At 41.4% G+C, this 27,354-nt stretch overlaps 2 protein-coding genes and 1 long non-coding RNA gene across 6 annotated transcripts in view; 1 reads left to right on the top strand and 2 right to left on the bottom strand.

The window, feature by feature from the left end:
• The first annotated feature begins 6 nt into the window (after positions 1-6).
• On the top strand, positions 7-17,585 carry LOC121672829 (protein N-lysine methyltransferase METTL21A-like). 3 transcript variants are annotated; one of them, XM_042045735.1, is made up of 3 exons: positions 7-171; positions 1,385-1,496; positions 16,085-17,585. In XM_042045735.1, the coding sequence occupies exons 1-3, from the start codon at positions 25-27 to the stop codon at positions 16,132-16,134; spliced, it is 309 nt and encodes a 102-aa protein (XP_041901669.1). In that variant the 5' UTR covers positions 7-24; the 3' UTR covers positions 16,135-17,585. The 3 variants fall into 3 exon arrangements, with proteins under 3 accessions (XP_041901669.1, XP_041901667.1, XP_041901668.1); XM_042045733.1 differs by lacking the exon at positions 16,085-17,585 and adding an exon at positions 2,545-3,024; XM_042045734.1 differs by lacking the exons at positions 7-171; positions 16,085-17,585 and adding exons at positions 364-404; positions 2,545-3,024.
• On the bottom strand, positions 980-1,315 carry LOC121672830. Its single transcript, XR_006019006.1, has 2 exons — positions 1,141-1,315; positions 980-1,079 (listed from the first exon to the last, which is right to left on the bottom strand). It is a non-coding gene; the product is annotated as an uncharacterized LOC121672830 (long non-coding RNA).
• The window catches only part of LOC121672828 (cyclic AMP-responsive element-binding protein 1), a 36,901-nt gene continuing 16,694 nt past the window's right edge, over positions 7,148-27,354 (bottom strand). For both annotated transcript variants that reach the window (XM_042045732.1, XM_042045731.1), the window contains 6 exons: positions 24,722-24,868; positions 22,774-22,874; positions 19,804-19,946; positions 18,199-18,381; positions 16,638-16,788; positions 7,148-13,732 (listed from right to left, as the gene is read on the bottom strand). In XM_042045732.1, the coding sequence (XP_041901666.1) occupies positions 13,588-13,732; positions 16,638-16,788; positions 18,199-18,381; positions 19,804-19,946; positions 22,774-22,874; positions 24,722-24,868 (870 nt within the window). In that variant the 3' untranslated portion in view covers positions 7,148-13,587. The remainder of the gene's footprint in view (positions 13,733-16,637; positions 16,789-18,198; positions 18,382-19,803; positions 19,947-22,773; positions 22,875-24,721; positions 24,869-27,354) is intronic.

Genomic DNA, 27,354 nt, shown 5'->3' with positions numbered 1-27,354 from the left:
GGGGCTGTGGTCGCCGACGGCGCGATGGCCATGGTGCCCTACGAGGAGGGAGGCGGCTGGGCAGCGCGGCAGCTGCACAGGCCTTCGGCCACCTTCCACTTCGCCAGCCGCACCATCCGCCTCCAGCAGGACTGGCGGCGGCTGGGGGTGGCGGCCGTGGTCTGGGATGCGGTAGGTGTTCATGGCCAGCGGAGCTTTTCTGCACTCGGTGGCCTCCTGTGTCTCTTGCCGAGCTTTCAGAGTCACCGTAGAAAATTATTTAACGTTGAATTGTAAAGGGAAGGCGCTTTTTTTTTTTTTTTTTTTTAATGGTAGGAAAGAAAATGTTAAACTCTGTTTTATTTTTCCCTCTTCCCCCGTAAGAGATCCTGCAGGAACGCAAGGGAAAACCTAAACCCTGCACGGCAAGTACCCAATACAGGAAATATTCTGGATAACTCTCACCTATTTCTTTACAGTGGGTGGTGATGTTAGCTTGGCACCCTTCAGAGCACAGCATGGATTCCACTGCTTGTAGCCTCAAGCAGGACTGCTGATAAACTTCATCTTGGGGATAAGAACTGTCCAAAACAGAGGGGTTTGTGGCGGGTCCGAGGCTGCAGGGCAGCTGACAGCCTCACTGTAGGAATCCAAGGGCTTCCCATCGGGTTGGATCTCAGTCCACACACAAACTGCACTTCTGTCTCTAGTTTAAAAGAAGAAGCATAGCATTTTTAGCAAACTTCTTAAATGAATTGGTGTACAGGGCTGCTGATCTTTTCTGGACATCAGCTTTGACGGAACTTGCTGTGGGGAGAGGTCCTTATCAAGATCTATGTTACATATAACACACTAGATAGAACCAGCTGGAAGTACCACTTTATTTTCCCAGTATCCTTCCCGAAGGCATGCCAGAGTTGTGCAGAAACCTTCTGAAATACCATACAAGATACTATGAAACCTTATTCTGGACTTCTGCAGTACTGTGTTCATTTACTTGTGTTTGACAACCCTGCAGCTTTTCCTTTCCAAATACAACTCTTTCTATCTCCTGTCACGTTTGGGGATTCGTGGAGCAGTTACCATATCCAAGTTGTAACCTCTGTGATCCCCTGTCACGTTTGGGGATTCGTGGAGCAGTTACCATATCCAAGTTGTAACCTCTGTGGTTCTTTTTTCCTTTTGCCAGTAAGAGTTTTCCATAAAACTCTATGAAAAACTTCCATAAAACGTAAAAAGACTACATGTGCACACAGGAGGCAGAGAAGGGCTCAACAAAGTCTTGATGCAGACCTGAAGCACCTGACCCTTCCCATAACCTTCTCTCTCAGGTTAAACCAGAAACCTTGTATTCAGTATGACTGAAATGAGCCCTGTGCTTAACTGCCTTTGTCTCTTGGCTTAGGCTGTTGTCCTGTGTGCTTATCTGGAGATGGAAGGCATTGATCTCAGGGATCGGTCTGTGATTGAGCTGGGAGCTGGAACTGGATTGCTGGGAATAGTGGTCACATTACTAGGTAAGGGCTTTTTTGTTGTCTGATTTAAAGCAATTCACAACTGTAGTAAAACTGGCCTTTCTACATGTACATGCCTGGTATAGAAGTGAGCACCAAAGCTGCATGTGTGAACTGTGATGGTTCTTCTCTGAGTCATCTTCCTTCCTTGTTAGCCTTGAGAGCCTGCTGCGATATTTGTTGTAGTGATGGTGCCACTGCAGTTTACTTTATGGCGGGACCCTGTTAAGGCTGACGCCTGTTGCCATGGCAGGCAGCTCAGCAGCATTCAGCTCTGCAGCTATTCCCCCCCCAGGGAACAAGTGCTGTGCTTCCCGTCTTCCCCTTGTCCTCGGATGCAGTTAGAGCCACAGACAGAAACCACTCTGAGCCTGCATAAGCCTTGCATTAGCCTGTCTTGCAGACAGGGAAGCCAGGGCATGGAGAAGTGAAGTGATTTGCTGCTGATCTGTCTGTGGCTGAAACTGGGTACTATGTTAAATTTGTGCTATCTTTCCCAGGTTAACTTTGTAATTCAATGCTCTAATGGCTCTGAAAGGTGCCTATTGAAATAATAGAAACAAAGCAGTTTGACAAAATACAGTCATGCCATGCAAAATCACACAGGCACAACTTTTGTCTGACCTGTGAAAGAGGCTCTCTAGCCGCCTCTCTCCTAGAGAAAAATATGGAATTGGAGCAGGTTAATTGTAACAACCCCTGTAATTTATTCTTTTGTTACTATGGAAAGGCTAAAAGTAACTCCTTGACTTTCATGCATTAGGAAAAAGCACCAGAAAACATGCTTTTTCCCCCTACCCAACTTAATCTTCATGTAGAGTACACTTTATATTCTTAAGTGACTGATGAAGGGTAGGATGTCTGTAGATGGAGGAGGGGCGGTTTGCTTGTTATGTTCTTTTGTTTGCTTGTTTTTAATCAAGCAGCTCAGGGGAGCTGTTAATGTTTAACAGGAACTAAGGAGCCTGCTGGAGTTAGAGCATTGTATTCCACATGCTGTACTGAGGGACATGGACTGTTAGTGTGAGCCGTGTCCTCCTGTCCCCCTTAGGTGCCCGTGTTACCATCACAGACAGGGCGGCAGCACTGGAGTTCCTGGAGTCAAACGTGCAGGCAAACTTACCCCCTGAACTACGTCCCAGAGCTGTGGTGAAGGAGCTGACATGGGGAAAAGACCTGGATAACTTCCCTCCAGGAGCATTTGACTTCGTCCTGGGTGCAGACATTGTTTATTTGGAAGAAACATTTGCAGAACTGCTTCAGACGCTGGAGCACCTGTGCTCAGAGCAAACTGTGATTCTTCTTTCCTGTCGTATCCGCTATGAACGGGATCTCAAGTTCTTGAAGATGCTGAGAGACCGTTTCTCTGTATACGAGGTCCATTATGATTCCAGTAAGGATGTTCATATCTACAAAGCACAGAGGGGTAGTCGCAAGGATGACTTTTGACTCTGTGCTTTGTTAATAACCCACGGATGCTGTTCAATTCTTCCCTTTGTTTCTACTCAATACACTCGTTCCTAAGCATGAAGTTGCAGTTGTGTTATTTCACTGTCTTCTTGTTCTGATGGTCTTGACTGATCTCTTGGTCTGATACAGCAAGGATCATTCTGCATATTGAACCTCTGCTTCATTTCTGAGTAGAGTTGTATAGGGTGTTCCACTCTTTTTATCAAATGTAACTTTTTAAACTGATTTAAGTTGCAGAAATCTTCTGCACCAAAATTGTTATGTCAAAAGGTATCTTGTTTGAAATCAAACCACACAACTTCTGGGGAAAACTTAAAGAGATTACAGTGGGGTTTTTCCCTTTACCACTTCCTTAACTCCTGAAGAGTAAGAGCGGGTGAAATAAAAGCTAATGCTCCAGCTCTAAATGCTTTAACTCTTCAGGACTTCTGCATCTTAGAAGTTGTGGTAAAAGAAACCACTTAAAGGGCAAAAAGAATCAAAGGCAGATGCTATAAAGTTGTTCTATTGCTGTCACTGCTGCACTGAAGAGGCACAGTGAAACGAAGAACAAGATCTGGAGGGGCACTGGGAGCAGGGATTGCCAAGTAAGCCAGCTTAGAAATCAATTTTTACCTGACTTGCAAGTGAGTGGGCTACGCCTGCAGTACCAAAACAGTTGTGGTTTCTGAGTTGTCCCTGACAAGTTTGCTCACACAGATCAAGGCTCCTTGGAGGAGATACACATGCACATGTGCCACCAAGAAAGTGCAACAAGGAGATTCAAGTTGTTCTTAAAATATCAAATCAGTCCTTGACTCTCAAAGTACTGTTAGATAATGTTCTACTTTGTGCCTTTGTTTGTGCTCCCTCTGTCTCTGAGAGCTGTGTTTTAGGAAAGGAGGGTGCTCTGTAAAGCCTCTGTAGCCGGGGATGTACTTACTCTTGCATTACTTGGGACCTTGGGGCAGTGTCTAGATTTCAGTGTGCTTTCAGTGCACAGTGGTAGTTAAGACACTGTCCTGAGTAACAGATTTCATACCTTGAGCTTGTAAAATACATCTGTGTGTTTATCCCGCAAGGTCTGGGAGTCCAGCTCACACCAGCAGCAGACTTCCTTCTCTTTCTAGTGGTGGAAGGATGAAACTGATGAAAACAATGGGTGAACAGAAGATATCTACATATCTAAACGCAGGAATTGCTTTACTACTTTTTTTGTGTGTGTGGATGTGGAGCTTTTTTGCTTTAAACTTAAACTCAAAAAGCCTCAGGGCAGGCTCAGACTTGGAGCATGTGCTTGTCTTTGGCACTGGCAACAGCAGAACAAAGCAGCAGCTGCTTTGGGCCATGGACATTTTGGAACTTTATGTCATTTCTGCTCCCATCATACTTCCTGGTCAGTGGACCAGAAGTGCAGTACTGACTGTAATCTGGAAATGACACATTTACCATTAAGGTTTGTGCTTCATCCGTGGCACGTCTTGCATGTTCTCAGCAAAGTTCCTTGCTTGGCTTCGGACCCAGTCTGGGAGTTGCTGCTCTGAATCACTTGGTGTAACAGTATCCTCAGAAGCCACATGGTGTCACTAAAACAGTTCTTAGGCGGCTGGCTGGGAATTCGCAGCCTGAAACGAGTTGAAGTCAGTTTGGGGAAAGGAAGACAGCACCTTTAATTGAAAACAGATCATGAGATGAGCTCTCATGTGTTAGGTGTAGCTTCTTCTGTCCTATCAGCTTGGTGAGCAATAGTTGAAAAGAATTATGAGCTCTCCCCACTCTCTCTGGCTCTAGTTTTTGGAGTGTGGCTATAAGTTCTCACCTCTCCTATTCCTTTTCCTCCCCACTGGTGTTTCCTTGTCTCCAGGCTCATCTGGGATTAGGCATTAGGCTCATCTGTAGCTCAGGCTCCCCTCGGGCTGGAGCTGGCAGAAAGCCGTGTGCTGGTGCCTGGGCTCGTCAGTGCCCAAGGGAACTTTTCTGCGGGAAAAGCCTGGCCATGCTCGGCCCTCACAGGAGGCTGGAGCCTGCAGTACTGACAGCCATAGCAGCTTGCACTGTTGCCATAGCAGGAACATGCTAAAAAGCCTGCTCAAATAGCACAGAATACAGCACAGAATAAAGCCTGGTGCAGCAACCTACACACTTCGAAGAAGGGGGCTTTGCCCCAGGCCTTGTTTTGACGTTAGTGTTAGAAACAGTTTTGTACTTTTAAAACAAATCAGTTTAATTCCATCTCTTTCTACTTGTCAAGTTTTCAGTGTCAGATTTCCCATTGCTGCTGTTACAGCCCAGCCATCCTGCCAGAGCAGGCATGTGCCAGTGGAGACCAGGCTTGGCTTCTTTTGCCACGCTGCTGTTACCCAGCAGCTGTATGCACACCCAAGGGAGTATGTTTGAAGGCTGAAGTGATGCTACTGCCCATAAATAATTCTGGAGAAAAGCACGAGATGGCACTGGCAGCTCAGGTGAGTGCCTTGCCCCTGACCTGCAGAGCTGAGCTCTTGGTGGCCCTTCCCCAGCCCAGCAAGTGGCACCCCCAAGGGGACACCTTCTCTGACTGCTGCTGGGGTGCAGGTTGTTAGATTTAGGAGACCAGATCCAGGAATATTGCAGTTAGGCCACAACCATGTATGTGTCAGTTGTGGTTGCATTTAAAGGTACAGTGTTTAGGGGCAGGCATCAACCCTGGTAACAGTAACTCAGCTGAAACCTGCAGTCCATCCCTCCTGGGCAGTGCTGACACCCACGTGCACCAGGCAGTGAGCGCTGCCTTCTGTTGTCCCAGGCAGGGCTTCACAGGTTTTTTGTATTCCCATCACACTTACCTTCAGGGAGAGGTCAGGAGTGAGTCAGGCCATGAGTGAATCACGCCAGGCGCGCAGGACAGAAGTAGCAGAGATGTAACTGCTGGTGAGTGAGCAAAGAGAGCAGCCCTCTGCATTGACACCTGCAAACTCCAGTGTCCCAACCCACGGCTCCCACGGGAGCTCCTGCTCTAGTATGAGATGATGCATGACAACAGCTGTTGCCAGCAGCTGTCTGGCAATTGATACTAACACCCTGCCCAAGCACTTTCTGTCACCCTGTTCATCCCAGCACTAGAGAATCCCACTCTCCTTTGGGTGGTTCCATTGCACTGGTCCTGTTTTGTAACAGGTGATCTGAGCTCGTCTGTAGGAAGGCTGTGTTTGGCATGTGTCCCTGAGTAGTGGGGCAATGCACAAATTGTCTCCTGAGAAATTCACTCACTCTAGGGAGTAGGTCCAAGCCACAGAACAGTGACCAGGTAAGACACAGTCATGGTGTGGGACTGAGAAACCATCCCTGAAACATGCCATTTTGCAAGAAAACAAACTTTTCTGAAATGTCATTGCAACTAAGGTAGTGTTTGATTGATCTTAAGATACATAGTATGAGATTCAGCTCTGCATCTTATGGACAAAGAGCTTTAAGGTACAGCAGTGTCAGAAGAATGAGGTTTACCAGTGGACTACACAGGGACCTGTGTTACCCAGTTCTTTTCAGTGCAAAATTCAAGCCGAACTGCATTTTCATCTCAGGGACTAACCCCTGCTTGGGATTCTCCCTCATTACTGGAGATTTTTCTGAGCAAGAACACGAATGACATTAAAAAAACCTACAAAATCCCAGCTGTAATGAGCTGACCTTACTGCTTCCCCTTGATTTCACTGGAGGTGTGTTTACCTCCGTGCTGAATTTGTTCTCTCTCCTGGCTTCCATCCCAGTATTTGGATCCAGCCTTGCAGATTACATAATAGGGTTGCGATCCGTGCAGTGTTTGCTGCCTTCTGTCTCTGTTCTGTTATTAAGATCAGTAGTACATGGTTTACAGGAATGCTTAAAAGTGAGACATGCAGCACACTTAAACTGTGAAAGGTGTAAGCCTTTCAGACATTATTAAACAACAGAACTGCCACCAGAATGGATACTGAAGGCAGGTTTAAAAATATCAGGAGGAAGAGAAACTTTGTTTTTCAGGACTTAACCTCTGACTAATCTAATTCAATTAAGATTAAAAAAGCCTTCTCTTTGGGGAGAATACCTTATGAATACTTAGGGCAGGCCAGAGATTGAGAGGACACCATAGACTGCTCAAAATACACCTTTTCCCATATTCCTCTACCTACCATTTGCCACTAAATTTAGTGTAAATGGAACATCCTGCTCAAAAAAGAGACTTTGTAGAGTTTTTTAAAGCATGTTTATGTGACTGCACATAAATGTTTGTGTAAAAAGGGAGTTATGACAGTTTATACCACAAAGGTTACAGTAAGAAAAAGCACTTCTTTATGACAATAATTCACAAATTCACAAGAATCACTTTAATATACAAAGCAATTACTACCATTCTGAAACACAAAGCAGCTAATATGTACATAGTGTTAATAAAATGCATTATAACCCAGTACATTTTTTTTAAACACAGATAAAGCACAAAAAAAAAGTAAAAAAAAAAAAAAAAAAAAAGGAACAGAACACAACAGGGATGTTTCTAGATTTTTGGGGAGATGTAAAAAAGAATTTATTTCCCCCCAATAATGGATTTTCATTTAGTCTTTTAACTTCCACAAGTATGTGGGAGTCAAGCTCAAATACCCTGCTCTGTGCTGACATGGTTTGGGTAAAGAATCAGAAATGCAGATGAGGTGAACATACTCTTTCCAGCTTACACTACAAAGGGAGAATAATAACCCTCGCTCTGGAAGCTTCCCTGAAAAACATTGTTTCAAAACAATTTCAAATTATAAATCCAGAGTAGAAACAACTTGGTTTTGAACTGAACAAGCAATCTGTGGATCAAAGTCAGTGGAGGGGTTGGCTGCCAACTAGCACCTCTTCTTGCCCTGTTCCCATCCCAAGAAATCCATTATAAGCAGCACAGTTTCAAATCTCATATAAACTTGAAGTTGTAGAACTTTTTAAAATTAATGTTTTCATATAAATAAATGTAATTAAACACACAAAAAATGGAGTGGCACCTGGATAAAACATACCTTGTGGAAAGCACCCAAACGTCCTTAGTTCGTAAGAGTGGCCATTTCCAGATACATGACTGGCTCAAGGCCTGCCTTCCCCATGCTCTCACTCAGCTATCCCCTCATTTAGAGAAATACGCAGCTGAGGCTGAGTGAACCGACTGCTCGAGTCCTGAGTGCACGAACACTCAGCTTATGGAGTGTGCCAGCCATGGGTCATTCCAGCCTGGCCCTGGCCCTTTCCCTGCCAGCACACAGCTCCTGAGGACAGCTGACTGCTCCTGCCTCTCCTGCTGAAAGCGAGCCCTGAACTCACCACAGAGCAAGTCACAAACCTGCACTTGCAGTGCCAGAAAGCAAACAGGTCACTCTCTTCAATTTGTGCTATGCAAATCAGCCCAAGCACATCTCTTTGCAGGCCACAGCTTAAATACATTTAAAAACACATTCCAAGGCAAAACACTTGAAATGCAGACCCTCTTTACCACCTGGATCTGGTCCCTTTTCCCCAAAGATGCACAGGCTTAAGCCTATCTATCTGCAGACCTGAACCTGTCACAAGCACACAGTAGGTGGATTTCAGCACCCTCTCTCACCAATCTGGCTCCTTCCAGACCAACTGAGCTTCAGGATACATTCAGGCTTCTGTAAAATTGTGTCCTTTACAGCTAGCAAATTACACAGCTCAGAAAAAGGTTCCCAGACAGACGACAAAGAACCATCAATGTACTGTATGCTTTTTAAAACCTGCTCACAGTGACAGACTTCAGGGTTATAGTTGAATTATCAATATTCCTGCAAAAGAAAGGTGGTTGTGCTTTTCAAGCAGGGTGACACATTGTCAGTGTACCTTTACTTCCTGGTGTCAAATTATTGGAAAGCCTTTTGATTCATTTTCTTGGAATGCAGCTTGTAAAATCTGCAGACAAATCTCAAATTAAGAAAAGAGGAATAAAGTGGCTGAAAAATAGTTTAGCCTTCCTTCCAAATTAACATCCTTTTCCCACATGGGATCACTGAACTAGTTCTACTCTAAAAATAATTTCACATCCATCCTCTACATACTGCTCTGAGACACCACACGCTTGATTCTTGCCCCTTCAGCTCTCCTGCCCTTCTGAAGCAATGCCTGCTGGGCACCAGGTGCTGATCTGCAAGTTAAATCACAGAAGGAGTCAACTGCTGGGGAGAGGAGCGAATTGTGTCCAGGCAGCAGGATTACAACAATTATGCCAGAAATCTTCTCAAACAAACCAAATTTATCTTAAATTTTGTTCTCTGTATTTTGTTTGGGGTTTTTTGTTTTCTTTTTTTTTTAAAAGTGCACATTTTAATTAAGCATTTACAAAGAACATAGTGTAACAAAAATAAATACATGACCTTTTGGTTGGATCATTGGCAAATGTTACATCACTAACCAGGCTCCAGGGTGCAAAAATTAAAATAAAAACAAGGTCTTAGAAAATCAATTAAATCCTCTATGAACTGTCATAGATTTGCAACCACTGATATTGAACTTGCTTTGATGGGTGGACTTGTCTTTAAACCACAAAAAGCACTGTCTACCATAAATGAAAAAATAAAAATAAAAAAGCAGGTGCTGGTTTTCACTAACAGAACTAACTTTCTGCTACAGTTTACTGGAAGCCCAGATTTAAAAAAAGCAACCTGCGGTGCAAATTCAGGTCAGAAACTATCAGGGCTGTTTTTCCTTATTATATCTTTTTTTTTTCCTGAGCCTCTTTATGATTCCAAACACCCCACCAATTTTCTGACCGATGTACAAGTACCAGAGAAGACAGTGATCTACAATGCAAATGCCAACAACTACAGGCCAGCCCGACCTACAGGTGTCTGAGCAGTCCTGACGAGCACAACAGGCTAAAATTGTGCTTTTGGATACAAGCAACGGTGCCGGCAACTACCCAGTGCTGGTGAAATTGCTGCCGTAGTAAGAATGCGTTGCCACCACCCCAGGAGGAAAACACAAGTCTTACCAGTGGTTCCTTTAGAAAATAACACCTTAATAACTTTTCCAAATGTTTTGCCTTTGATATATAGCTGCCAAAGAGAAAAAAAGCACGAAAGTGAATTACTCTGGGTGGTGGTGGTTGTAAAACAACTGTTTATGTAATTTCAAAAATCTTCATCAATAAAAAATAAGCCTCACAAAAGCCACGAAAGATGAAATAAAATTATTGAAAATGGATAACTGAGAAACAGCACAAAACAAATCAGTAATAAGCGCTAGAATAACGCAGCCCAGAGCTACTGGGGTGAGGGGAAGCTTTCACACACACACACACATCCACACACACCCAGACACACACAGAAAAGTAAAAATTCTTTTTCTGACCTCCATATACTATAATACTCAGCATTCCTGACTTAAAAGCTCTCAGAGCTGTAGATTATATACTGTGTGTATATATATATATATATGTACATATATTATACATATGTATTTTCCAAGAATATCTAAATTAAAAGAGCACCTTTGACAATATCTGAACTGCCTGATTGGTGCTGTTGTTTTGCAAAATAATGACATTACAAAAATTATATTTCAAACCAATTCTTGTTTATTATGAACATAATGGATCTAGCCCTTTCTAACCCTCTCTTCAGGTAAAACAGGCTATCAGTTCTTGAAAACTCACAACCGTGAGATATAAAACTAATCCTCCCTCCCCCTTGTCAGCATAATTTACATCCTACTTCCAAATGGCCTTAGTTTATAGAAGCTTATTACCCCAACCTCACTACTTGGTAAATAACATAGGAATGGATTCCTGTGTCATATTCTTTCCCTTTTTGGGTCAATATGAATAGTAAAGCATGTATGGGTAGCCTAGCCAGCCCTGTACTTGGTCTAATACATTTTTTATTACTGTAATTTATAATTTTCATTAAATAAATTTGTGTCCCTAAATCCTCAGTGCAGCACAAATAAGATTCTTGCAGACCCCTATGTACTTTAAATTACATTCTTTTTCTTAGCGAAACTTTATTTGCTAATGAAGTCTAGGCTAAAACCACAGCAGGCCACTTGGAGACCACACACAGACAAACTGGTAACACAGCTCTCCGCTCACTGCCACACAAATTTGCACCAACTCTGTATTAGGAGAACCCCACCCGGGCACTGTTTTAGGCTCCCATGCCCATTCAGCCCCCAGGCTTTGTGGCCAGTGATTATCAGCAAGCTCTAGGCAGTGTTTATTACCCACTAGACAGCCCTCAGAGCCCAGCTTGCCCTGCTCAGGTTCACAGCAAAACCTCATGTTGTTGCAAACAGATGTTCTACAAAAGAAACAGCCTTAATGTGGGCATAGACAGCCTCTTCTGTGTTTCTCAAAGCTGGAGGAACCATTCCATGCAATTGCAAATGAGGCCACCATGAGCTTCATGTTTTACAAGAATGACTCCTGCATTATCAACATTTCTGCTTCAGTACTAGTTCTGGAAAATGTAACCGTTTTATGTATTTGTATTCACCAATTTTAAGAATCAGATAATTTTTATAAAAGCACTGCTGAGAACTTAGGGTCTTCTTTAAATTTGCATTGCTAACTAATAGATTCATTTCCCATTAAATAAAAACACAAAAATCAACTCTCTATGGCAGATAAAAATAGACCATTTATAAACCCCCACAAAACTTGTGAAATTACGTCATATTTCTGATATTTATGTTCTCTTCTTGAAATACAAATGTAATTTGAAATTCTTGATAACTCTAGATTTAACAATAATGCTGTAAGTTTAGCCCTGCTCCTTTTAAATTAAGTCTCTTGGAAACTGAATGCCCTCTCAAATGAGAAATCTAGAACTTTTAATACTGCTTAGGTGTTTGAGACTCAACTGCCCAGAGTGTTCCAAGTATTTTTCTTGTAACGTCACACTGATTGTATAACCTTTTAGAAGCTTGTGTGTGAAATTTATCTTAAAAACAGACAGAGTGAATGGGAAAAAATATTAGCTAATACTCTGCTAGGCAAGGCATTAGTATAGACCAGAGCCTTACCCATGTTTCTATACATAGAAGTTTGACCAGAAGACCAAAGTAAACTTACTCCATCAAATGACCCAAGTTAGCATAGTGAGAGCCTGGCTTCAGAGGGCCAGTACACAAACCACACATGATTCTTTTGGACACATTCTTTTTGACAACTTCTTGACGTTCTTTTTTGGTTCCTTTTGAGCATGATTCTTTTCAAGTCCTAATGCATAGTACAGAGTTTTTTTAAATATGAACTACCTTTTTTAACATCATAAATCTGGGGAAGATCACAGTTCCTCAGTGCACAGAAAAAAAATTGATCTTGCAAACATCTGAGGCACATGAGTAATTTTAGTTGCAGGAATAGATTACTCAGTAAATCTGACCCTTACCATGAAAAAATACCCCAAATAAATTAAGAGTTTAGCTAACCTGGCCAGGTTCAAATAATCAGTGTTGTCCCTTGCAAAGCAGAGTTGGAATATTTGTGTTTGAAGTCCTCTTTAATATTTGAGATTGTCCTAGTAGTTGTCATACTGCAATTTAATTTATGTATAGAAGGCAACCTCAAAGTTTGAAAAAGAATTTAGCAAACCAGGCTGATATTTCTATTGAGTACAATAATTTCCATTGCGTAAGACAGTGGTAGGGAAATAAAAACAACCTCATTGCTTGAGAGGACTTGGGACACAGACCATACTGTCATCAGGGAGTACTTAAGTGGCGTTGGCCATGCTTCAACTGCTTAGTTGTTCTGCATACAAATAGGTAGTGCTTTCATGTGTTACCCCTGCTTACTATGTGACTGTTTTCAGAACATCACTATTGCATCTTTTTAAAAATTATTTTCTTTCCCATCCAAATATAATTTCCCAACCTATATCCTATGAAGTTGGTGTCTGTTTTCTGTGCATTCAGAATGCTGAATGCACGTGCACACATAAGCTATGAGAAGCAACAACTGACCAGTGAAGCTCATTTCAATGCATTTGTTTATGAGGTATGGAGAAGGTTTTACTAGTCCAGGAGGGCTTAATAGAGATTGCAAATCAACCCCCCTCCTGGGCTAGTTTGAAAAAGGTCTGTTATCTCCACACCAAGAACGTGACAGTGAAGCGCCCTTTGTTTGGCATGCTGCTTAGCCGTGTGTCTGTACAGTTTATCGTGAATGTGTGAAACCAATTTGGCAACCATTGCTGCTTCATTGTACTATGCATGCTCCACCTATGCGGCCCACAGTTGTCTGGACCAAGAGGCTGGGATGGTTCTGTCTCTAAGGCAATGGAAAGAGCTCAGCACAAATTCTTGACATCTTTACAAAAGGACCCTCCCCACAGTAACTTCCCAAGTGACCACTGTTACTCCTTGAAGAGGATCGGGAGATGAGAAAGAAGCCTGTTCTTCTTCTTCTTCACGCTGAGATTGATGATGAAATTCATCTTGTAAGGGGAGAAGTGGAGGCAAGTACTTGAACATTCACAGTTTGATGCAAAGCACAGATGAAGTATATTCTGTAGTTGCTTCAGGCAGTTTTGCGCATAGAAAAAAAGAAATGTTTAGAAAATAAAAAGTTTACTTTGTCTTTCTGGGTATAGCCAGAACCAGTCTCTATCCCAACTGGACAAGTGAAAATGAGAATCCAAAATTAATCTGATTTGTGGCAGTAAAGGTCCTTAAGTGCTTTCAACTCCTCAATCAGTGTCTTGTTTTGGTTTTCAAGCACAGCCACTCGATTTTCTAGACATTTCACATATTCCTTTTTCTTCCTGCGACATTCACGTGCTGCCTCTCTGCAAAGCAAAAAAGGCCATTGAAACCCAGAACAATCATTTGCAGACATGGGCTACTTAACTGCTTTCAGGCAAACCTTTACTAGTACTGCCATTTTCAGCATATGGAGGTATTGTTAAGAAATGCAAGTGAGGAAAAAATACCGAGTTCATAACTGCTCCTCACAAATCACAAAAACTCAAGATCCACACATCATTTCAACATATAGATCCCAGTAAGACAGCACCAATAAAATTCTGTTTCTGTGAGAAAAGGATCCTATTCAGTGATAAAATTTTGCTTTCAGGATTTACATTAGAGCCTTTAGGCTGAGTCAAGTGCTGCTGCAATAATTTAACTGATTTTATTATCATCTATTATGCTTTTTATAGTCTTTACCTTTTCCCTTTGCTGCAGTCCAACAAGATGATCAACTGGTGCAAAAAAGCACTATTTAGAGCATTCGTGTATCTGCTCTTGAGCAAGGCTTTCATTTTAATAATGATGTCTGGATCACTGCAATAATATTAATGACTCAAATAAAAACATCACAAAATAAACAGTAACTAGGAACCATATAATTCTTTAGTCCCTGTCAGCTATGCCAAAAACAGACCTCAAGATAGTCAAACTTCTAAGTCTTGCTTGTAAAGAGTGAGCTGCCTGTAGGTAACTTGGTAACATACGAAGAACACCAGTGAAAAATACCAGAAAGGTATTAATGTGCTGCTGAGCATCCTGAAGGCAGAACACCAAGGCAGGAGCTACCCTGCACAGCAACACAATGGCACCAATGTGCAAAGTAAGCACAAGGCTAATGCCATGGGCAGATGGGAGCCCAGGCAGAGGGCTCTCCTCCTGCAGTGCAACTTGTCCAAGGAGCACTCTGCAGACACATGGAAATAAACACACTTGTTTGCCCTGAACCTTCAGGTGCAAAGCAGAACAGCTTCAAAAATAAGAGTCTGTGTGCCCCTTCATTGCAAACGCTACACAGACTGGTGAGACAGTCAGTGTTCTGGGAAATGAGAGGACAAATTAGAACCCAGTGCCTTCCCTTATTAGATAAATAGTAGCTGTAAAAAAAGAATGCATTCCAGGACCTAAATGATAAGAAGCCTCTAAGTAATTTTTGAAATTCAGCTCCACAAATGAGACAGGATGAAGAAAACATAGTCTGTAAGCCCTGAAAGGACTCAGGTATTCATTTGTCAAATACAATATCACATACTTGCAGTGCTTCAGTAAGCCAAGTGTAACACTTAGAATTTAAGTAATTTTGGGCTGGTACCAAAACATTAAGTACTACTGGATCAGGGAGTGCCTCCCAGTGCAAACTACTAACATGTCCCCTTGGGTGACAACATTTTCTTTCTGTGACTTTTTTCCAGCTTAGGCTGTGTATATTAAGCCACCTCAAGTCTGTGTGTGCTATTTGTTCATTATGAACAGCCGGAATTATACTGACTTGCAGAGAACTTTAAAAATGTAAAATTTATACAGAAAATTTACACAATAATATCTATGAATATTTACACTATAATCCTCCAATAAGTACCACCTTACCATCTGCCTCTCTATCCTTTTTCCCCACTTTGCTATGGAGCTTAGATTTGCAAGTATCTATTAAGCAGACAGCCTAAAAGCACCACATGCAACATGATACTGTTGCAAAAGCTGTCGATTTAACTCAAGTGGGGTAATTCCCCATTGTTTTTCTTGGCTTTCACAAACACAAAAGCTTTCTTTTACTAGAGTAAGACTGATGATTAAATGAGGGTATTCTGTGATCCTAATTAAATTTTTTTCAAATGCAGAGCCTGAAAGGGTGGTATCTACTATCTACTATTCACTCGTAGGAGAAAACTATATAAAAAGGGAGAACAAAAACCTTTTAAAAAAGTGAACTCTGCTGTTCAGCATTATTTCCTTCATTAAAGCCCCTCGAATAAGCACTGGGTCTGCTCAAGTAAGTTTCTATTGTGTTCACAGCACAGCAACCTAGAGAAGATAAATGAACCTGGTTTTTTTGTGAACATCAGTTTTTTCGGACTGACAGATGAAGTTAACAAGGCTCTCAGGGGGCTTCCCCTGCTCAGAAGGGTGGGAAGCACTGTGTTCCCAGTGTTACAGTACAACACACAGGCTCCAATCTGTGGCCTGTGGATAAGAGTTTAAAGCTTGATGTGATGGGTCAGTTCAGGCCCACCCCTTCCCACTCCGACAGTAACAGACTTCAGGAACATCGTGCCCACCTTCTCCCTACTGCTCCCTTCCTTTGCTACCTCCACCCACTCCCACTATGTAAGCTTAGCTGTTCCTCCTCACAAGCTGAATCCTACAGAATCAAGTCTTCTCTATCTTTCTTTCAGCCTGTCTGCTGCTACGACTGGCTCCACAAGACTTCAGTCAAAAGGAATAGCTGCTCGTTTAGCCTTTGCTTGAGCCTTTCTGCCCCTGGAGGAGAAAACCCAGAGCAGCTGAAAGACCAAGTGAGACAATCAAGAAAGTACTCACGAAGAGCACACGTGGGCCAGCAGCAAGGAGAATGCATGCAGGAGGCTAAGGGAAAGAATCCAGGAAAGGAAACCACATGAATGTAGTAACTCCAAAAAAGCAACTCATCTTGGTGTTTGTAAGAACATATCTGCAGTCATACAAATATCTCACCAATTACTTTTCTCCTTATTGCAACAACCAAATTCACGTACCTCACAGAATGAGTCTGACACTTTACTCAAGGTTTCACAGTCACAACACACGGCATTAGTAGATATGTATCTCTGCTTTGCATCTTTAAATAAAAGCAAATTCTTCATAAAACATTTCATAACATGACTAGGAAAGATCAGGACTCTTAGTGCTTGACACTCCAGGCCTGACTAGAGCTGACTGGGAAAAAAGAAGTGATGTGAATATACGTGCCTGTTCTTCATCAGACGCACTTCTCTCTTCCGCGCGGCCTCTTCTGCTGGCTGGGTCGGAAGTGCTGGAGAGGATGCCATGACTACTCCTGGTGCAATGGTGCTGGTCGGGGCGGTGCGGATCTGGTAGGTCTGCACATCTCCTGAGGCAGCTACAGGGACACACGGGAACAGGATCAGTCTGGTGACAGCGCTGTCACACGTGCTGTGGAGAGCACCCATTCACCTCTCTGACCTGTCATCTCTCTAACCGTGCACCCTGGGCCACAGCTCAGGAGGGACGGCCATCATCTGGGCCATCAATGATACCTCACACTTAGTTTAATAATACATGCAAGGTTTTGGGCATTCCTGCTGAAGAAGTCTTCACTTGTGCTTGATAGCTTGATTTGTCTTGCAGTATAGCTGTGCTTCTTTCTCCCTCAGTGTATTTCTTTGTACTTCTCTGGTTTTCGGGAAGTTCTAGCAGTTCCAGAGAAGGATGGGGTCAACACTATTTTCTAGCTATGCTCCGAAAGTCTATCTTCAAAAGGAGGAACTGCATGTGTAAGTATCTAGCAGAGAAAAAAAGGTGAAAAAATGTAGTATTTATGCCCACAAGAGGAGGACAGCGCACTCTATTGCTTCTCTAAAATAAGCAAGGTCTTAGCTTTCTTTTCTTGTCTTTATTGTAATCTAGGAGTGTGTTAATTTTGCCTGAGCTCATAAATAACCACAATACCACCTAAAGAAATTAGATGTCCTTAAGAACACAAAAAAGAAGATCAATGCACCAGTAGTATTCTTCTCTGCTATGCATTTTTACTGATGCCTGGTAAACTCTTCACTGGATAACTTTCAAATGAACTACTTTACAATCACAGAAGCAGGGGTACCCTTCTGCTGTTATTTTCAATAAAAAATTTTGTAATACCCCTCAATTTTTAATAAACCAAAATATGTATTTTAATACAATAGCCCCCCACATCTTATTCTAAGAGAAAATAGCTCTGCCAAATTGAGGGCTAGACCAAATAATCACTTAAGGCACTCTCCTAAATAATTCTGTGATTCCAAGACTCACTGATTGAGTCACTCACTCAGTGACTAGTTACAAAAGTCACAGTGGGAAGGAATTATGACTTGCAATTGAAAAGAGGAAAAAATTACTAATAAATTGAAGTGTCCTTTTAGAAAGAATCAAACATCCTTCTCTCCTATCTTTAATGCTTTGCTTTAAATTTCCTATTGTTGCAGATATGGGAGAACTCAGAACTCTAAAGCGGTATTAGTTTTTGCAGAACATATAAAAAAATTTGTGTGGACAAAATGCAGGAAATACAGCATGGAAAAGTAAAAATAAATATATTAAACCTCAAATATCCACAATTTTACCAATCTAACAGAAGAGGCTTTAAGAAAATGTGACAAATAGCTTTGTCCAAAATTTCAGTAATTTTATGGACTTACCTGTGCCAAAGCTGTTAATTCTGTTTCCTGACACATTTGAGGGAGTCAGGTTGGCAACTTATATCTGCATGGAGAAAATATTACACAGAATGACTGCCTGTGAAGTTTCTCACCTTGTACAACAACTTGGTTGCTGGGTACAAGTATCTGCTGTCCATCTGTGGTCTGTGCATATTGTAAAATGGTGGTGCCAGGTTGGGTTGCAGCTGCATTGGTCATTGTCAATGTCTGGAGACCTTGTACTCCATCTGTGCCATTGTTAGACAACTGTATTGCTCCTCCTTGGGTGATAGCAACTGCAGACAAAAAAAATCAACCCAGCATTTAAGACACTAATTTACTCATTAACTTACAGAAACCTAGGTATGGAAGAATACTGATCTGAGCTATAAATCCTTTGAACACTAACACACCCCCAAATCAAACATGTGGCTTCAATGCACATGAAAGAAATCATCCTTTGAAAGCTAAGTTTTCAAATGTTTGTGAGGGCCAAAACCCACAGCCTAAAATACAAATTAGTTTCTCTAATAAAACAGCATCACACAGAGGACCTACAATCCTTCCCCAGGAATATTTTTTAATTTGTTAGTTAAGATTTTCTTCTTGGTTGGTTTGTTTTTCTCAGTCCTTACTTTTTCTTCTCATCTGAAATTCCTCTCATCCTCTGTGCTTTATGCCCTTCAGTCTCCTCTGCTGCTACTGCTATCCATCTTGTGTTTCACTTTCCTTTGCTTTGGCATTTTTTTTCCTGCTGACTGTATCCCCCCTTCTCTACAACTTCCTCAAACCCTTCCTAGGCTGTTTTTTCATTCATAAAGGTACAGTCTGGTTTAGGCATTCTTAACTTTGCTGTTTTTTTCCGCTTTCTTTCCCTCAGTCCTGTCATGCAGGTATACTGGGACATCACCCCTTTTGTGACTGCACAGAATTTCACTGTGTTCCTGTATTCAGACACAACAAAATCTCAAGTGTCTGCACAAGCAGTTATTTTACAGTTATAATAGGAATCAGAAGCAACCACATCTGTTTCAACAAAATTAAGCAGGGTACAAGGCAAAGGGGCTAAGGAGTAAACAGAGATACAAAATTTTACAGAGATTTTAAGAGACAGATATAAACAAGTAGTTCTCCCTTTTGTATGTGTTGTATGTCTCCTACTGTATGTGTTTGTGTGAGATATGTGAGCATGTCTTTTATCTTTACTGCCATATCCTCAATCATTCTTCAAGTCAAAGCACTGACTCTATAAAATCTTATAAACACAGAAACATGTACTTATGATATATATTAAGGTTGTTGACATTCTCGTTGTTTCAAGACTTTCTAAAAATGTAATTGCAGACTGTCATGTTTTTTTCCTAATGATGAGGTTACAGTTTCGTGAACAAGTGTTAATAATCTGCCAAGAAAGAAAAGAAACTTCTGAATTCCCCCATCTAGTTCCTGAAGTGAAGAAGTTTATAATAGCATTATAGTTAGTTCTTATTTTGCCTCAGCATACACTAGCTGCACCAAGTGGCAAGCAGTCCCAGAATGTTAACTGAGCCTTTCAAACGCTTACAATAGAAATGTGTTTAAAAGGCCTGGTTATCAGTCAAAATAAACTTTTTTTCACCTCCTGCTTTGTCCTAGTCCAAACAACGGTTATAGAAATAATAGTTCTTCATCTTCTCATCCCCACTTACTAGCACCACTGAGAAATTCAGACTACATACTGTACTGCCCACTGCTGGTTTGGTAAATGGGAGTTGGCACCGTAACAGTGGCGATGGCAGGTGCTGCTGTTTCCTCTTCAGACTTTTCTTCTTCAATCCTTGGCACTCCTGGGGCGTCTGAGGACAAGTCATTCAAAATTTTTCTGGCAAAGACAGTGTGTTGTAGAGATTTTAATAAAAATTGGGGGAGAAAAATAGTCTATCTGATACACAATGTTGGGGAAAACTGTGAAGTGCAGCAAGCCAGTAAGGAAAATATGAGTGCAGAATGAAAACCACACACTATCTTCAAACTCTTACTGGAGAGGATTGTTCAAAATGCCAAGCAGTGATGGGCAAGGGAGCCAGCACAGAACAGCTGTGCTTCTCAAAACCCACGATACAGCTATCACAACCTTCCCTTTTTCTTCAGAGCATGTTTCTCTCATCCATTTTTGTTTCCTGCTTTTAGCTATACAAACATTTGAAAAGAAGTTAGAACCTGTCACCTCACTTACGCTGGGGGAACTGCTCCATTTCAAAGACTATAAACACCTTAGCCAGACAGCTAAGTACCAAGGGAGTCAGCAGGAATACTTGCAGAGAGCAACCAGTTCATAATTTAACACCTGCCTGGGAGACAATACCAAGTGTTTGAGAACAGTCTCACAGTTATGTTCACAGGTGCCTTGCCTAAGAAAGTTCATGGGTAAAGGAAAGAACAGATTTTTTCATTATTTCCATGAGCTAATTACCCAAAGTTAAAACTTCTAAAACATCACTGCTACAGGTCCCACTGACCATGACTGCAGACTGACCACTACAGTCACTGCAATTTGCATCACTGAGATCAAACACTGTCCTTCCTCAGAGGACTGTCAAGCCCTTCTCACTGCTTGCATATTCTGTTATGTCACTGCAAAATGCAGTAAATGCCCTTAGGTAAATGTAAGGCCTTCAGGTAAAGGACAATATTTTTTGTAATTCTTCTCCAATGTTTTCCAGTGGACTGGCACTAGAACTCACAGTGGGATGAAGCAAACACAGCTGTAGACTCCAAGTTCCAAGACAACACTAACTTCTTATACAAGCATCCTAAGGCTGTGGGAGCCAGAACACCTGTATGAAGCTCTCTGAGGAGAGTACTCATTCTGCTTAGCAGCTTGACCAACAGAGCTTTGCTGCTGCTGTTTTGACTTTGTGCGCATTCAAGAACCCCAGCATTGAACAACACTGTGAAGAACCGCTTGGACAAATAAAAAATTCCCATCCAAAGAGTTTGCAATCTAGGTGTTAGACCAGAAACTAGGTGAATGAAACAGATGAAAAAATATGGAGAGAGCAGGGATGATGAAGAACAAAATCAAAAGAGATAAAAAAAATCACTTTTTAACCTCCTATCATTATGACATGGTGGTTAAAACCTACCTTTGCCATCATAAAGATGGATTTAAGGTAAAAGATAAGGCGGCAGCTTTACAAATACAGGAGCTATGAACTGACATGGAATATACGATGTACTTTAGTAGCAGAATCACAGAAGAGTCTTTGTGGAAGAGGTATAGCTTTCAATTCTGTGAACATATCTGCACCTATCTTGTTTCTGGGGCCAGTTACAGCAGGTTGAATAATGCCAGCTAGGAAGTCACTGAAGACAGAAGTGGTCTGGCTCAGCCTTTCCAACATAACCAACACCAGCCCAGAGTCTGAGCTGCATATACAAGTTTTAGAAGTTACCAAGTGTTCCTGAGTCACCACAATCTGGTCTGAAGTTAGAGGCTGTGTTGTGGAACCCATGCATGCAAAGGAGGCCTTCTCAATGAGAAGTCAGCATGCACAAGCACCCTCTTCTCAGTTTTGTTGCTTGTTTATTTAGCTCTGTTTTCTCACCATATACAGCCACTCTGCCATATATAGTAAAATCAAGTGTCTTGCTGCAGAAGCAGACTGAAAAGAGTCTGTGGTCGCCTTGAAGTTAACACTGCTCCTCACAAATAAAAACATTTTCCCAGATCTGTTATGGCTAGGGGTCTTCAGCAATGATTTTCACTATCTTCAGCAGAACAGCCTTGAAGGGCTGCTGGACAAGGTACAGAATAATCTCCCAAGTGCTAAAAAAGTATCATGGTTGAGATATGCTCAGGCCTACAGTCCAGCTTCTATTTCCAAGGCTATGCTCATAAAGAAAAAACGAGCATCTGAATTTTCTAAATCAGCAGGAACCCACAGGTCACTTAAAACCTATGGAACCACAGAGCTGTTCCTTAATGCTATTTAGCATGTTTTAAGAATGGAAGTGGGATTTAGTACAGACACAAAAAGCTGTACGAAGGCTATTGATTAAAAAAGTAACATGACTAACACCATGTGAAGGAGAACCTCAGTTGGTTTTGCCAGAGGTATTTGCCATGAGAAACAGAGACAGTAGATGCCTTTCACTACATTTAACTCATACACTGACTTAAACTTTGAATACAAATGATTTTGCTCAAGCAGAAATTCTCTCTGAACTATGGAACATCACATGTTCATTAAGTCTCATGGGAGAAAGGAATTAAGCTTGATTGGTGCTAGCATTTCAACAATACTGAAAACCAGTAGAGATGATTTTTTGCAGACTACAGATTACACAGAAGTCACTTTTTGCAAAGCTTCAGTGTATTTTGGGCATTAAGTATTCATTAAAGTTGTTTCTAATGCATCTAGCACAATGATACCTCAATTTTCTGAAATGTGGCAATTAGCATATTCTCAGCTCACTTCTGTCTCAAGTGAATATAAATGCTGAGGTTTCTTTCTCCTCCTTCTATTTGCTTATCTCTTTACATCCTATTCCACAGACATATTCCATATTCCAATTCCAAGACATTATAGAAGAGAGATTTCAGTTAAATGGTAAATCTAAAAATAATTTATACAATCCCACTGTTTGTATCTCCATGTGAATGCATCCATCCATCAAGTAAGATGCTTCTGCTTTAACCTCCATACCTGTAGGAGGGTCGTCTGGAAAGAATTTCTCTTCGTTTCTGTGAGTCTGTGACACTGTCTACTGATTCCTGTGAATCTTCACTTTCTGCTATAGTGGAGATCTGTAAGTAAGAACAGCAATCAAATTTAACAAGACCCTTCCAGTGTCTTTATTTTAAGGAAATGTTGACATCCTGTGAAAAACACCAGAATATAAGTATTCACAATGCAAGTATTCTATCTAGACAATGAACAGAAAGTTACTGCTTAGTAACAGGTCCAGGAAAGGATGATCACAGTCAGTGATCTACCCATCAGAATGTTCTTTATAATTTAAATACTCCAATAAGAAAACATAAACAGTAGTACCATTCAGTTTTTGTCTTCTGTGGTATTTTGTTTTCATCCATTGCAAGGAAACAAAGATTTTTTAGTAAAATTAAGGGAGAGAATAACTAAATCAAATTAAGATAGCAGAAACGTTCGGAAACAAAGAATAAAATACTGAAGAAACATCAATTTATAAATAATGAGGTCGATGTGTTAAAGAGAGACTACCTTTTACAGGGGAAATTTCCAGGAAAATGTCATATATGAAGATATTAAAAAATAATGTAGTGCTGCAATTCTGAATAGCTGTGCTAAAAAAAGAGAAATGTTTATGCAGGAAAGCTAAAATAAAAATATATTAAAGTAATTTAGATAATTTTAAATTACAAATGTGCATGACAAAATATACAAAAGCTAATGATGCTTATGTGAGAAACAGAGCTCACAGCCTGACATTTTATGCACTGTAGAGAAGATTCCTAAAGGCTCAAAACTCTTGCTGGCACCCACACTTCACAATCGTCAGATAGAGGACCTGAATATGTCCAAGGCTGACTGTGTGCTACTGGGCTCTGAATATCAAAACACAATGGATCTGCATTGAATCAGGTGAATTCCAGGCATGGCTTCATTGCCAGTCTCTGATCTTCCACCTCCAGGCTTGTCTTACTTATCTCAAAACTGCTCACGTCTGATAGATTAAAACGCTGAACTTTTGACTGCAATGGCTGAGAATGGTAGAGCCTGCCACAAACTCAGCACTGAAGCTGATAAGGAAAAAACAAAGATTATTATCAGAATGGCCTGGTTTTAAATTATGCACGCCTTATTTTTTAAAATAATACCCAGTAAAATATCTGTATGAAAAAGTCACAATACCTACTTTTTGAAATTAAATATGTTTTGGGCTCAGTGTTCTAACAGCAAATAAATAATGTACAGTCCTTGTCCTGTGTAGCTGCTGTACACCAAACAATTTTTGCATTCAGTAACACTGAACGTCAAGTGAATAAGAAGCAAGTTAGAGGTTTAAAGATTTCAGACTACTTGTCTCCTCTATACTCAAGCTACCTCACCATATCACATTACCTATCCTGCTTTACAGAAGAAAAAATGCTAAGGCTTCACAAAACACACAACACTCAACCGGCACATTTTAAAACCATTTTTATGTAAGTACTGGTAGGTTTTATTTTAAGCACCAGTAACATACAGAGACCTGTTCTGTAAACTAATGCAAATATTTCCTATAGAGCAAAGACTCTCATCCTAGAATACTGGCCTCATTAACTACTAAAAATTACATTATTAAAAGAAAGTTCATCCTTTTGTTCACTTCAGAATAGCATGAACTCTTAATAAAAATGTATGGAAATACCGTAGAGAGAAAAAGTAGAGTAATACTGTAAGAAAAACCGTAAAGCTGTTAAACTCACCAAACAAATTCTAGAGGGAAATGAAACTCAGCAATGTTTGAAAATGAAAAGTGGTTAAGCCAGAACAGAAAAAATAGTCAGAGTAGCAAATACTGTACAGCTTTGCAAAAACACAATCCGGACACAAATACATTAAAACCAGTGCAACGACAGGCCTATTTCAAAGGCCCAATTCACATATTAGGAATTTCTTCAGTCAGTACCTGAACTGTCTGGACCTGTGGAGACTGAATAACTGATGGCTGGGCAGCCTGAATTACTCCATGCACTTGAACCGTCTGCCCATTGGGCAGCTGAACTAAGGTCACCGTGGGTGCAGAAGACGTTGCATGAGCTGCTGGCATAGATACCTACAAAGAAGAGACAGTGAGCATAAATTAGGTTACTGCAAAATCTCCTTAGTTCAGTATTTGTTCTGGTGAAAGAACTATGTCTCTTCTAGACCCCAGTTAGATGACCCAAATGTTTCAGCACAATATAAAACCCCCTGAACTGCTTGAGACCAATATCTGACCTACTTCACAAAATAATCTAATGCAGAATTTCTACAGGCTCAAACATAATTTGTAAAATCACTGACAAGAAAAACACAACTGTCTCTATTTTGAGGTAACCTGATACGAACACATCATTACCTTTCACTTACTTCACTTGGATACTGCTCAGACTTGGGTATACTCCTACAGACACTGCTGAGTCAGAGGCAGAAACATATGGGAGTGGAGCTATTTCTGTTCTCACTCAAGAAAATGCAAAGAGTTTGCCAGATGTAAGAACATTTTTAGGGAATCATACCTTTCACTTTCTACAGATTAAGCCGTATGAGTAGCTGGCAAAGTGCACGTAAATGAAGAGAACTGACCATGTGTTCAGACAGAAACCCCATGAGTTTGCAGTGGAAATAAGTATTCTGTAGGCAGTCATTGTGATTATTGTGTAACAGGTCAACACAAACCCTAGTTTCAAGGGTTATTTCTATGAGGAAAAATTGCCCACGTTTGTAAACACAACTGTGTTTCTCCAGCACAGACCTGCAGGCATGGCAGCTATGCCAACAGGGATACACTGAAGACCTCAGCATGGCACATTATGGCTTGGGCTTTGGGGACAGTGGTAGCCACACAAAGCTCTTTCACACTGCATGGAGCAGCCTCGCCCTGGCAGGCCACAGGAACTGCTCTGGGTAGCTGAAGTGCCATGTACCAAGGCTGCTCCATGGCTGGGCCAATGCCCAGTGCACATCCAGTACTCCCAACTATCTGGTGACACGATGTGTGTGTTTGGGGCTGGGGGGGTCCTGAAAGGCTGCAGGGTGCCAGGACTGCTGTGCCAGCATACCCCGCCCTCAGTATGTGTCCCTCCCACACATCATTGCCCTCAGGGAAGGACTGCAGGCAAGCTCGAGCTGCTCTGGCAGACCTCAGCCGGGTCATGGGTCACTGACTAGCCAGCCTTCTTCTAGACACCCAAGTTTGGAAAATCTAACAATCCTCCAGGGTTGAACAGCATTTAAAGAAAATTTGATCCACACAGCTGTAGTGCAAGAAAGGGCTGCACTGCTGTCCTACCTAATCTCAGAGGGCTGCTATATACTGGATGCAGAAGGAAATCCTCCACTTTCCCTGTGAACACATGGTTCTCAAAAAGCTGCAATAGCTCATCTCTGAATTTCCATAAACACCCACCACTTATAATGAAATCTTGCTTAACAACAAAATTAAAGGGAATTACATGTAGACCTCTCTCCTCCACAGCTGTCTGTCCCTAATCCACCAATTTGCATTTGCAATTTTCAGGAAAATTTTTCAGGAAAGCAGCTGCGGCATTACATGGTGGTACTTAATTCACATCTGAGAGAAACCGGGACTGAGATTAACATGAGAGCACTTTCCTCTGGCAAACTGTATTCCTTTACCAAGCAACCTTTCTTAATAATGTATGTCTGACTAAACAGTCTCTGGCAATGACAGCAAAGCTGATCAACTGGAGGCCACTGTGGTTGGATTAAGCCCACAGCAGAGTGTAACTTCCGCAGATGTCTCTGACTCATACCTTGTGGAACTGGGACAAGTTTCCTTTTGATGCTGAAAACTACCCTGAACTTACTAAAAATGCAGCAATTAAACCAAGCTTGCAAGAGGGGTGACCTTACAAGAGATAATGAAAGAATTAAATTGACATAATTAGTTATTTGTATTTGGCTAAGCCTCTGAGGGCACTCCCTAATGCCAAACACTGCCACTTCACTTATTAAAAATATCATAGTAACGTAACACTGATGTGAACAACACAAGGAATTATGTTTAGACTGTTGTATCGCCTCCACAAACCATGTACAGGCTGGGGAAAAGCTAAGGTGCAAATAATGTAGTGAATGACAACATGGGGATTTTAACCATACCTCTATAGTGTTTTCTCACTTGGGAAAAAATCTCATTCAAGTACTGGGGTAATTATGTCTGAGTAAAGTGCATTCTACCCACTACATACGTGTACGTTCAGCTCCCTGGAGGTCACTATGTTAGCACTTAAATTTAAAACATTCTTGCTTCTCTGGACTAAACCTTAAAGCACATCAAGTGAGAAGCAGTTTACTGATTTTGCAAGAGAAATAAACTACTTCCACTTCGTTCACACTGAAGTGTTATTCACACCACCTACATCCTGTGCCTAAGTTAGACAGTGAGAAAACTGCCCAAAGAGGCAAGCTGGTGCAGGGCAGTTGGTGGCTTGTAAATTCGCACTAGAGCTTCACCCAACTAAATCACCCCGTGCATTTAAACAGCTCCAATCCCTACACTATCACTTGAATGGAAGTGTACTATCTCTGAACTAC

This window comes from Corvus kubaryi, unplaced genomic scaffold (genome assembly GCF_017639235.1).
Source record: "Corvus kubaryi isolate FWS band 111438036 unplaced genomic scaffold, C.kubaryi_AGA036_p1.0 64992, whole genome shotgun sequence".
Classification (NCBI taxonomy): Eukaryota; Metazoa; Chordata; class Aves; order Passeriformes; family Corvidae; genus Corvus; species Corvus kubaryi.
This window is presented reverse-complemented; position numbering and strand designations above follow the sequence as displayed.

Bases quoted from the DNA above. Each gene is read 5' to 3' on its own strand.
- LOC121672829 (XM_042045733.1), top strand. From the start codon at position 25: ATGGCCATGGTGCCCTACGAGGAGGGAGGCGGCTGGGCAGCGCGGCAG. The intron at 172-1,384 runs GTAGGTGTTCAT...CTCTTGGCTTAG, and splicing joins CGGCCGTGGTCTGGGATGCG to GCTGTTGTCCTGTGTGCTTA. The intron at 1,497-2,544 runs GTAAGGGCTTTT...TGTCCCCCTTAG, and splicing joins AATAGTGGTCACATTACTAG to GTGCCCGTGTTACCATCACA.